This window comes from Lissotriton vulgaris, chromosome 2_1 (assembly GCF_964263255.1).
Source record: "Lissotriton vulgaris chromosome 2_1, aLisVul1.2, whole genome shotgun sequence".
In the NCBI taxonomy this organism is placed as follows: domain Eukaryota; kingdom Metazoa; phylum Chordata; class Amphibia; order Caudata; family Salamandridae; genus Lissotriton; species Lissotriton vulgaris.
The window spans coordinates 944,790,091-944,803,108 of record NC_141687.1 but is presented as its reverse complement, the minus strand read 5'-3'; the positions used below and the strand labels follow the sequence as shown (position 1 = coordinate 944,803,108).

General features: G+C 44.5%; 1 protein-coding gene across 4 annotated transcripts in view; it reads left to right on the top strand.

The window, feature by feature from the left end:
- Positions 1 to 13,018, top strand: part of LOC147731446 (uncharacterized) — a 170,003-nt gene that overhangs the window by 30,950 nt on the left and 126,035 nt on the right. For 3 of the 4 annotated variants that reach the window (XM_086956486.1, XM_086956489.1, XM_086956487.1), the window contains exons 2-3: positions 9,418 to 9,766; positions 12,486 to 12,646. In XM_086956486.1, coding sequence (XP_086812612.1) covers positions 9,608 to 9,766; positions 12,486 to 12,646 — 320 coding nt within the window. In that variant the 5' untranslated portion in view covers positions 9,418 to 9,607. Of the gene's footprint in view, positions 1 to 704; positions 808 to 9,417; positions 9,767 to 12,485; positions 12,647 to 13,018 lie in introns of all 4 variants that reach the window. The other variant, XM_086956488.1, reaches the window with a different exon arrangement.

Below are 13,018 nucleotides of genomic sequence, written 5' to 3'. Positions count from 1 at the left end.
GTTTCATTGTGAAGAAGGCTCTGAAGGGGTGGCGGCGCCTCCAAGGAACCGCCACGGACACAAGAAAACCCATAGGTTTAGAGCAGCTGGCATCACTATTAAATGCCCTGGGTGGCATTTGCAGTTCAACAGGGGAAGTGCTATTGTTTAGAGCTGCCTTTTCACTAGCCTTTTATGGGGCATTCAGGGTAGGGGAGCTGGTGGCTAGCAATAAGCAGGACCTGCTAGGGGGACTCCAGCTTGAACTCACACGGATACTAGGTGATGCGCTGTTAATTACCATTAAGAAATCAAAAACTGATCAAGAAGCCCGAGGTGAGGGGCTGGTACTTCATCGGGCACAAACTAACCCATTCTGCCCAGTGATGCACGTCGAGGCCTTCCTCCACCAGAGAGTAGGTGCAGTGGGGGGGACATTATTATTAATGCATGCAGATGGTACCCCACTTACCAGGTTCCAATTCAAAAGGGTGTTGGCTATAACAATTGACAGGGCTGGTTTAAGTCCAAAAGATTTTGGGACACATTCGTTCCGAATAGGGGCTGCCACTGAGGCAACTGCTAGAGGGTTACACAATAGCAGTGTGAGAAGAATTGGGAGATGGTCTTCTAACTGTTACAAGCGTTATGTGTGGTTGCACATGTTGTGAGGGTGGCAGAACAATTGGACTGATCCCTGTCTTGTTTGTTTGCTTGTATTTCAGTTTCTCGAACCTGTCACGCAGGATGGAAACTGCCGTCAGCACATCACCAGCAAGTATCTTCATCACGGCGGACCCATGCACAGGACAAGGATGCACATGTTGTGTGGGTTATTGGTCATTCTTATGTAAAGTGTGTCAAATCTGTTTTTTCACAGGTAATTACAAACAGAGGGCTGAAAAGGGAAGTTTCAGGGTTTCCTTTCATGGTAGGGGGGTCTCTGCCTCAGTCAGTTTAGGGGGTTTGTTACAGAGTTGCTGAACAGACACACCCCGCCGCCCACAGTGGTTATCCTGTACTTGGGCGGAAATGATCTGGTAAAATTGGGGAGAAGGTTCCTGATGGAGGAGATAATCTCTGAGGTAGGCTGGTTAGCTAAGACATGCCAGGGCTGTATCATAGTTTGGTCTCAGATGATTCCCAGACAGGTGGAGGGGGGTTGATGCTGTCAAAGCATTGAATCACTTGGTAAAGATGATCATCAATGAAATTGAGAAATTATTCTGGTCACCTCAATTGCAAAACATACCACAGGGGTGTGTCAGGGGGGACCTGTGCTTCTTACAAGATGGGGTTCACCTGACTAGTGCGGGCAATGACATATTTTTGGAGACCATCATGGCGGGGCTAGGGGGTTTCAGTTCTGGGCATGACCTTTCAGTGTAGGAGGATGGGGGGGCAGTTAGTCGGGCAACTACGCTGGCCTGTGACGTAAGGTCATGATTGGTGAGCAGTCAATTTAAGGTCCTTAGGGGGCCATTCTTGAATGGGGTCACCCAGGGGGAGGGACAAGCGGTTTCTCCTAGAACTCAAGGGGCGGTACATCCGGTTGGATGGATGGGTGCGGGGGAGGAGGGAGTTACGCTTTCTTAAGGCAGGTTGGCCACCCCGCACATGCACTATGACGTCATTAAACGGCGCAGAGTGCAAGGGCCCCCCTTTTGTTAGTGGAGTTCATGGAGCGTACGGGGGTAACCGGGGAGGGGGAGAAAGTACCCTCTCGGTAAACGGGTCCTCTGCGCATGCGCACTCATACGTGAGGGCGTGCTGATTGATAAGGATCTGACACCGGTTAGCGACCTTGCCATAGGCCCAACAATACGACCCTTGCTCATTGCACCATCAGGATTCAAGCAAACCGGGCCGAAGACGGCTGTAATGCCAGAAACCGGTCCCCGGGAGCTTGTTTCCTTCCCAGTGTAAGAATTGGCTTCTGTAGTTTGGTTTGTCCTGTTCCCATCATGCACTGGGACAGGAACAGACTAATTTGCATACAGCCAGGTTCTGAAACTGGGATGGTGCAGTGAGCTAAAAAACGGTGTTGGATCTAGCCCTGATCTCTTGACTGGGTGAGAGCTTTCTGCTTAATTCAGAGACTCTGTCCCTCACCACCCCTTGTTGTAAATATTTTTGTCCACCCTAAGCGTGGAAGGGTATTCTCAGATGTGAGGCCCTTGCTCATTGCACCATCAGGATTCAAGCAAACCGGGCCGAAGACGGCTGTAATGCCAGAAACCGGTCCCCGGGAGCTTGTTTCCTTCCCAGTGTAAGAATTGGCTTCTTTAGTTTGGTTTGCCCTGTTCCCATCATGCACTGGGACAGGAACAGACTAATTTGCATACAGCCAGGTTCTGAAACTGGGATGGTGCAGTGAGCTAAAAAACGGTGTTGGATCTAGCCCTGATCTCTTGACTGGGTGAGAGCTTTCTGCTTAATTCAGAGACTCTGTCCCTCACCACCCCTTGTTGTAAATATTTTTGTCCACCCTAAGCGTGGAAGGGTATTCTCAGATGTGAGACCCTTGCTCATTGCACCATCAGGATTCAAGCAAACCGGGCCGAAGACGGCTGTAATGCCAGAAACCGGTCCCCGGGAGCTTGTTTCCTTCCCAGTGTAAGAATTGGCTTCTGTAGTTTGGTTTGCCCTGTTCCCATCATGCACTGGGACAGGAACAGACTAATTTGCATACAGCCAGGTTCTGAAACTGGGATGGTGCAGTGAGCTAAAAAACGGTGTTGGATCTAGCCCTGATCTCTTGACTGGGTGAGAGCTTTCTGCTTAATTCAGAGACTCTGTCCCTCACCACCCCTTGTTGTAAATATTTTTGTCCACCCTAAGCGTGGAAGGGTATTCTCAGATGTGAGACCCTTGCTCATTGCACCATCAGGATTCAAGCAAACCGGGCCGAAGACGGCTGTAATGCCAGAAACCGGTCCCCGGGAGCTTGTTTCCTTCCCAGTGTAAGAATTGGCTTCTGTAGTTTGGTTTGCCCTGTTCCCATCATGCACTGGGACAGGAACAGACTAATTTGCATACAGCCAGGTTCTGAAACTGGGATGGTGCAGTGAGCTAAAAAACGGTGTTGGATCTAGCCCTGATCTCTTGACTGGGTGAGAGCTTTCTGCTTAATTCAGAGACTCTGTCCCTCACCACCCCTTGTTGTAAATATTTTTGTCCACCCTAAGCGTGGAAGGGTATTCTCAGATGTGAGACCCTTGCTCATTGCACCATCAGGATTCAAGCAAACGGGGCCGAAGACGGCTGTAATGCCAGAAACCGGTCCCCGGGAGCTTGTTTCCTTCCCAGTGTAAGAATTGGCTTCTGTAGTTTGGTTTGCCCTGTTCCCATCATGCACTGGGACAGGAACAGACTAATTTGCATACAGCCAGGTTCTGAAACTGGGATGGTGCAGTGAGCTAAAAAACGGTGTTGGATCTAGCCCTGATCTCTTGACTGGGTGAGAGCTTTCTGCTTAATTTAGAGACTCTGTCCCTCACCACCACTTGTTGTAAATATTTTTGTCCACCCTAAGCGTGGAAGGGTATTCTCAGATGTGAGACCCTTGCTCATTGCACCATCAGGATTCAAGCAAACCGGGCCGAAGACGGCTGTAATGCCAGAAACCGGTCCCCGGGAGCTTGTTTCCTTCCCAGTGTAAGAATTGGCTTCTGTAGTTTGGTTTGCCCTGTTCCCATCATGCACTGGGACAGGAACAGACTAATTTGCATACAGCCAGGTTCTGAAACTGGGATGGTGCAGTGAGCTAAAAAACGGTGTTGGATCTAGCCCTGATCTCTTGACTGGGTGAGAGCTTTCTGCTTAATTCAGAGACTCTGTCCCTCACCACCCCTTGTTGTAAATACAACAATACGATATGCAGAAAATTAATAATGTGTGATTATGATTCAAAATATTAGTTTCGGATAGAAAATACTTTGTATTAGAAGTATGTTAAGGTTATCCCTTTGATACCTGTCTGCATGAATTGTAATCTAATGTCAATTATGTTTTCTGAATAAATTATTGTGTAAATATTGTTTATTTCAAATTATTATTTGTTTTTATGTTTTATTAAATACAGCCGGGGGGTTGTAAGATCCCCCCCTGCCTTCCAAAGAAAAATCCTCTCTCATGTCCAATTTCTAATAAATGTGGGGGAAAACAAGGCAGGGGATTGGGATGGATGGGAGTCCCTGACCATAAGGAAAGGCTGTGGCCGCATTGGCCCCCCCACAGGTATGGCAGGGCGCCGGCCCCCCTTCCCCCCTGTGGACAAACCATAGTGGGGCGTGCCCCCGCCGCGTTATTATGACGTGGTAAGCCCGCCCCACCATTGATTAGTGTACAGCTACCCAGTTGACCAGAAGCGATTGAATCGCTTCCGGGTCAAAGGGGGGAGCTGAGGTCAGGCCAGTTGAGACTGGTCTGACTGGGAGGGTGTAAAAGGCCGGGGAGCGCGGAAGGCGTTCTCTTGTTCCCGCGCTCCCCAAGCCTGCCCTTTGCCTCCTCAGCCTACTAGAGGCTGTTATCTTTTTCCGCACCCACCATCCCCTGAAGCAGATAGTGATTCTTGTGTGATGATGTTGTTGTATGGTTGTGGTGCTCTTTTTCAAAGTAACTGTGTTGTGGTGTGAATTTTATCCTTAGGACTTTTTCCCGTTTACAGGTCAGCAATTGTCGTATTTATTGATATTTCTTGGTCAGACGGTAAGGTCATGATTGGTGAGAGTCAATTTAAGGTCCTTAGGGGGCGGTGCCATTCTTGAATGGGATCGCCCAGGGGGAGGGTCAAGTGGTCTCTCCTAGAACACCAGGGGCGGTACATCCGGTTGGATGGATGGGTGCGGGGGAGGGGGGAGTCACGCTCTCTTTAGGCTGGTTGGCCACCCCACACGTGCACTATGACGTCATTAAACGGCACAGAGTGCAAGGCCCCCCCTTTTGTTAACGGAGTTCATGGAGCGTACGGGGGTAACCGAGGGGGGGGGGAGTACCCTCTCGGTAAACGGGCCCTCTGCGCATGCGCACTCATACGTGAGGGCGTGGCTGATTGATAAGGATCTGACACCGGTTAGCGACCTTGTCGTAGGCCCAAAAATAGAATATGCAGAAAATTAATAATGTGTGATTATGATTCAAAATATTAGTTTCAGATAGGATATACTTTGTATTAAAAGTATGTTAAGGTTAGCGCTTTGATACCTGTCTACATGAATTGTAATTTAATGTCAATTACGTTTTCTGCATAAAATATTGTGTTAATATCGTTTATTTCAAATTTTTATTTGTTTTTATGTTTTAATAAATACAGCCCGGGGGTTGTAATACCCCCCGCCTTCCAAAGAAAAATTCTCCCTCATGTCCAATTTCTAATAAATGTGGGGGAACACAAGGCAGGGGAGGGGGATGGACGGTAGTCCCTGACCATATAGGATGCCCATATAATCCCTTGAATTCAGCAAAATACAATAAACACACTTTTTATTTTTTTATTCATCAACCTTTTCGCCCCATAAATTTGTTCATGTTGCACTCACATCCATCCATCCTTGTACATCCATCCATCCTTGTATCTGTCTGTCTACTTGTACACTCACACATGCATTCATCCACCCATGTATGTTATGTTATGTGTTTTAGATAGTACACGTCTGCTTATTGCTTGCTACCACATCAGTTTTACTTTCAGACGTGTGGCTTTGGTTGTGAGTTTGCCCACATAGGGTCATCCATGCTATATATTCCGTGGCTGAATGTTTCTTTGTGTGTGTATGGATGTGCCGTGTCTATGGATATTCCTTGATATGTCAACTGTATTTGTATGCGTTGATATCTGTGAGTATATTTTTGTCCTGTCTTTATATGAGCATGTTGGTGAATATGAACCCTTCTTTGTTACTTGCATTATTCAGTGTATTTTTAGGTCTGACCTAAAGACTGCTTTATCTGACTCACGAGCCTCGTGTTTTATAACACATGTATAATTAAAATACATGCAAACATATACACCCACAGGGGCTTTCAGGCAGCCCTCTTAATCTGTTGGTTTGTTCAGGTGTCAATCATATTTTGCTTCTACTCACCACAGTATAAAATATGGATAATGGGTCCGCAGACTTCATCCATTTGCTCTCTTCATTGTGAGTGACAGCATTTTGCTTGTGAACTTGTGCATATCCACGTAAAAAGTAGTCTACTTCAATGCCAGGGCTGGTGGGGCAAACTCACTTTAAGTTTTCTTTAAAATGTATTTTCATGTTGAGTCATTTTTAGGTTTGACTTGACAGTGCAACTGACATCATACCTTATGTAATATCTTTTGTGATCAAGCGAAAAAAATCTTTCAGGAGAATACAGAGAGGGACTGTAGCGCGGCCAATTTGTTTGTTACCCTGAGTACAGATTTTGATTGGCAGAAGTTGCGCGGTTCCACTGAAAAAGACTGCTTGCATTACAGTTTCTGCCTTGTGAGGAACTGTAGGCTGTTTATTATGAAAAGTTATGACATAGGCAGTAGACCTGGCTATTTTGTTGTGAAAATTACATGTTAAAGTGAATAGAACTTTAAGCGAGGATTGTTATCACACCCGGTTTAAAGCTTGGAGGCAGGCTTTGCATTACATGGGTTCTCACAAATCTTTGCGGTGTGTAAAGGTTTTGTTGTTGACGCTCAACATCCTGTTATTCTGGGCAAAGCACTTAATCTCCCTGTGCCTAACAAAAATAATGAATGTGTCCTTCTGTAACGCAACTGGTGCTCATGTAAAGTGATCTGATACCTTCAGGTCTAGTTCGCGCTACATAAAACACTCCAAAAAACAAATAACATTTTTTTCAAAAAAAGAGTGCTTGAATATTTTTTCCAACTGTAATTTTTTCTAAATATACATACATTTCTGACTGTTTGGCTGTAGTTGCCCTATGTGAAAGCTTATGCAGAAATCAGTAGGCCAGAGTGAGTTGGGCGTGGTGACAAGTTAACGATAAAGGATATGGGTCTAATTGGTTCTTTGGAAGATTTATGCAAAGTCCCAAAGGTCTGATATGTTTATTATGAAAGTTACAACAAAATCAATAAGCCTGATCAGTTTTTAGTGAAAGGCCTTTGTTAACACCAACAAGACTTTAAGGGTGCATTGTTGTTACATTGTGTTAAAGGCTGGTGACAGAGGTTTTGTTACATGGAACATCACAGATTACCACAGTAGACAAGGGTTTTGGTTACCTCTTCTGACAAACAGTTGGAGTTGAAGATTTGCAATGTGATAATCCTTGTTATGCCATTTTCACAGGGGTTGCTTATTGTTTTGCCAACAGTAAATCTGTATATATTTGTATTTCTACGACTGTGCATCTGATGCTTACTGGCTTATGTGCAATACAGGAGGCCTCAGTTCAAAGTGGTGACAAGCCAATGATTCAGCTTGCTGTGGTGTAACCTAATGTAAAGCGCTCTGATACCTACGGGTCTAGCCAGCGCTATATAAAACTCGTTAAATAAATAAATGAAGGAAATAGGTTGATTGGTTCCCTGCAAAAAGTTATGTAAGATCCAGTAAGACTGATTTGTTTATGACAAAAGGGTACAAAAAAGATATTATGCCTTTAGCAAAGCCAACAGGCCTTTAAATGTCAATTGTTGGTACACTGTGTTGAAGGCTGAAGGCTAGTATTTTGTTATATGGAATCCAACAGATTAACTCATTAAGCGAGATGTTTTAGTGCTGGTTACTCTCGGGAATAAACCCTTTGGGGTAGATGATTAGAACTGTGGTAATCCTTGTTAGACCTTCTTAAGTAGGACTATGTCAGCCAGGCCCCCTGTAAAAATATTAACCCTTTAGGTGCTGCGCACGTTCACCGGCCGACGGCACCACTACCTCGGAAGTGCTGCCGTCGGCCGTTGAACGTTCGAATTGCACCTGCGCAATGGAACGTCCAGCACTGGAGCTGGACGTTCCATAGCAGCTATGAGGTTAAACACTCTACAAACATATATACACATTGAGGGTTTTTGGGCATGCCATCTTCTGCTTGTGTAAGTGCTATTCTCATTCTGCTTCTTCCCATGGCATCATACTACATGGGGCAATCAGTTAGCCAATTTCTGCCACTAACTGTATTGTCCTGTGAATGCCCGTGAGCCATTTGACCTCATTGCATGAGCACGTTCTCCTGAAAATAGGAGCTCTTCATTGACCGGTCTGGTTGCCAGTTTCCCATTTCCATTTAAATGTCCCTTTTCATGTCTTTTGGTCTAGTTTTTTTATAGCTTCCTGCAGCTCACCGGGCTTTCCTGCCAATCTCATTGCTTGCCCTTTATTTAATCTGCAGTGGGCCGCATCCTGTGCGGCCACCATGTCTAAACTGGACGGCCATCTTGGAATGGTATTATGTATAGTGTATCATTGTTTTACCTTTCAGGCTGATCACCCTGTTTTGAAGCATTATCTTGGCCTTATTGGCTAAGTACAACAGTGATGCACTATAGAAAACGGCATTCAAAGCCATCTGCCTAGTGGATATTAATTGAGCGACTACTTTGGAATGGTAATGTGCATAGTGTATTGTTTTAACTGCTCCCAGACGGCCAATAAGTTGCTTCTAAATGTGGCTGCTACAATGGAACTTTAAATCAGTGATACATTATGTACAATACTGTTGCAAGATAGCAACACAATACTATGTTTAATTTTATTTTTATATTGGAAGCATATGCCACCAAGTTTAGGAGTCAGCATGTTTTCTTTTTTCTACTTGTATTCTATTCTTTTGATTCATCTTACAAACACTTGTCGAATATTGTGTATGCATGATGATTTATTGAGTGTCTAAACTCATCAGAGACTGAAGTGACCCTTTCAGTTCTAAAGCTATTGACACTGCTATTTTTATTTATTATTTCTATGCACACCCCCTTTAGATTGCAGTATTTTTACTTTACAGTACTTTTAATGTCTATTGCATACTTTGTGCACTAAAAATAAACCTACAGGCTTTCCAAGGCCTGACCTATTGGCTTTGCCAGTGCTTGTTTATTGTGCAATCACATCCCACTTTAAGGAATTACTCTAGCTGTCAAGAGAAGGGACATGAAGTGGAAATGTACAGTGGAATAGTGTACATTTTAACTTCTGTGTTTATATAGCACCTACTCAGCCTGTTTCAAAGCACTCCCAATGCTGAAAGAACCGATCCATAATGGAATGAGGTGAGAGTCACAATAAGATACTCAGGTTGCTGGATCCTAAGTCAGTCACCTCTTAAATGTAAAACCCACCCGCTTTCCAACAACTTTGGGGTTTTTGGTCCTTGATATCCAAGAACTGCCTTCGTTGGTGACAGAATTACGATGCCATTTTAGATTTGAAGAATTGTTACCTAATAATGTATTTTTTTATAAGCAGCATACTAACTCAAATAATTCTTTCTCAGGCTAATCAGACGTCCCATGGCATCAAAACTATTTGTGTTACACTTTGTTGATGAAGCCACGCCTTTCTGAAGCCTAGAGTTCTTGACACTTAAGTACAGAGTGAATTGGAGTGTCTCCATCTTTCATTCCCACTTTGTGCACCTGATGTTCTTGGACACTCTTTGGGCCTGAGTTCCAAAGGACCAGAGGATGCAGGGTGTTGCCATGCTCCACGTCGCTGCCCTGCTGCTCTGGGTCACCAAGGATGCATTGGCTCAACAGTACCCGTTCTTGGACCCGTCCCTGTCCTGGGAAGAGAGGGTGGACGACCTCTTAAACCGGCTAACTTTGGATGAGATGATACTGCAGGTAAGTTGGAAATAGCCTAAACACAGAACACAGTCAATCTCACTTTTAATTTAGAAAACACCATAATGCATCATTTAGAAATCTACTATGATGCTCACAGGTGCTTAATTGACATTATGCAAATGAGGGGCTTGATAAGCGCAGCAGTTCTGGGGTGTCTAGAGATGGCCAGTGATCAAGAACTGTGGGAGTTCAAAACGCGTTGGGACAGAGTACACGTATTGGATCTGGATTGCTGTGTTATTTTGAATAAAAGACGCTGTGGAGGAGGAGTGCATCGCCATTCTCTTTGACAGAGGTGTTATATATGATCAAATTTAGAGTGTCGCTGGTGTTGACAGTGCTCTAACTGGAGCCGCTTTCCACCCAAACTTGAGAACTACCCAGAGTTCTCTGCTTCTCTTTTTTTTGCATAATTTATGCATTCCTCTATGCCTGAAAGGGTATTTTTTGACTTATACTGGGTGCTCCCTTGTGTCTGGACCAAGCTATACCTCTCTGAAGAATTTTAATGAAAGCGAAACAGTGGTTGCTTTTATTCTTTTCAGGTTTGCTTGGATGGTATTTTACCTTTCCAAAGCTGTAATACTGTGCCTGGAGTGGTAAAAGGCTTTAGGCATTTTACAGATCAGCATGGATAGCACTGCGCTAATCCTATGCTTAAAGACTTTGCTGCAGAAATGGCAAAATACTTTGTCTCATTCTATCTCGGCTTGGATGGCACTGTGCTAATACTATGCTTAAAGACTTTGATAGAAAAGCAGACATTTGAGGTGAGCAAATTTAGAGTGTTGCTGGTGTTAAGAGTGCACTAACTGGAGCTGCTTTTCACCTAAACTTGAAAACTACCCAGCGTTCTCTGCTTTTTTTTGTGTATGTACGTATGTGTGTGTATATATGTATATATGTATATGTATATATGTATCCAAGTGAGCTCCTTCAAAGAAAGAGATGAGGCCACAGTAGGGGAAAACCATGAGGGCAGCTTTATTTCGTCACTGAACAACGGCAAATGCATTTCGGCACCATTTGCCTTCCTCAGCGCCAGCAGTGTTAGAGATGTGTGCAGGTCATCGACTTAAAAATACTTCACAGTCTCCGCCCCCAACAGCAGTTAGTACTGGAGCTCACCTGTTGAAGGTCACGTGGTCTATGTGAACTGCAACTCCCAAAATCGACTTAAAAATACTTCACAGTCTCCGCCCTCAACAGCAGTTAGTACTGGAGCTCACCTGTTGCAGGTCACGTGGTCTATGTGAACTGCAACTCCCAAAATCTATTGCGAAAATCAGGTAGGTGTAGCGTGGGGAAAAGAAAGTTCCAAATTTTGCAGGATGTGATGTAAGCACAATGAAAATGAAGCACCAAACCTGCTTGTTGACAATGTCCGATTTCCAGCTCCCCCTTGGGTCCCCAACCGCATCAACCCAAAGTTCAGGAATCTTGTCAGCGGGGGCTAAAATTGGCAGTCCAATAAAGCCCAATGCGAAGTCAATGACCCCTGCACCACTTTCTCTCCTCCGGAACAAATGGGTGGGTTCTGGCTATTCCAATCCCTTGGAGCAAAGAAAATTCCGCTGCAGCAGACACCAGCAGAGCCAGACCAACTTGAAGATACGGGGACCTCACAGCGCGTCTCTGGTCACCACGCCAAAATATCTAAGTGAGCTCCTTCAAAGAAAGAGATGAGGCCACAGTAGGGGAAAACCATGAGGGCAGCTTTATTTCGTCACTGAACAACGGCGAATGCATTTCGGCACCATTTGCCTTTCTCAGCGCCAGTAGTGTTAGAGATGTGTGCAGGTCATCGACTTAAAAATACTTCACAGTCTCCGCCCCCAACAGCAGTTAGTACTGGAGCTCACCTGTTGCAGGTCACGTGGTCTATGTGAACTGCAACTCCCAAAACCCATTGCGAAAATCAGGTAGGTGTAGCGTGGGGAAAAGAAAGTTCCAAATTTTGCGGGATGTGATGTAAGCATGATGAAAATGAAGCACCAAACCTGCTTGTTCACAATGTCCGATTTCCAGCGCCCCCTTGGGTCCCCAACCGCATCAACCCAATGTTCAGGGATCTTGTCAGTGGGTGCTAAGATTGGCATGTATATATGTATATGTATATATATATATAAATATATGTATGTATGTATGTATGTATATATATGTATGTGTGTATGTATGTATGTGTGTGTGTGTGTATGTGTATATATATATATATATATATATATATATATATATATATATATATATATATATATATATATATATATATATATATGGTCAGTAAATTACTTATTGGATATCATAAGCCTGAGAGATGAGGGCAGAAACTCTGCTCCCATGTTTGTAGGAGTAGGTCGCCCGACCAACATGACCAGAGGGGAGTGGGGGGCTATTGGGATCCTTCTTTATTCAACTCACCAAGCCATTAGTCTGTCCAGCCTAAAATTTCAGGAATGTACCCTGATAATGTAGACATTATTTTTTCTTAAGAATGGTGGGAGAAACTGCAGGTTGCAAGAGATCAAACAGGGGGTCTTTTTCCGCATCTGTTCGTTTACTGCTAGCTTGCTTGTCGTTGGTTTGAACTGAGGGTGCACCAAACTGTGATTGGCGGTATACTGAGATATTGATCCCATTGCCAGTGTGGGCTGAAAGTTGTAGCAATGGACCTAAGCTGTATAGTCGCACACCTTTTTTTTTTTTTTTAACTCTACAGATGGCAAGAGGAGGAGTCAAGAAAAATGGCCCTGCCCCCGCCATAGAGAGGCTGGGCATTAAGCCCTACTCCTGGAACACGGAGTGTCTGAGAGGGGATGCAGAAGCTCCTGGCTGGGCAACCTCCTTCCCACAGGCGCTGGGGCTGGCGGCATCATTCAGGTGAGGGTTTACAGCTGTAAGACCACTCTGGTACTCTCTGCGGCCTGTATGTTGCTGGTTGTTGCAGTGTAAGTAATGAAATGTGAGTGTGCACACTTGTATATAGCGGGCGGTGTGGCATGAGCAATTCAATTAAAATAATGAGCTTACACAAATGTATTCTACTGATTACTGCAGTTGTTTCCTCATGTAAAAAAAGAAAATCTCACTCTACTCTAACTGGTTTTATTTGGGACTATGAGGAAGCTAGTCAGGTTGGAAAAACTGTTATATGCTCTGTTGGGTGGGAGAAAGCTGTGTGCTACTGGACCTTTGGCTAAACCTCTGGAAGGGCGAGATTTTGATCGATACCTTATCACTATTGATCTAAAC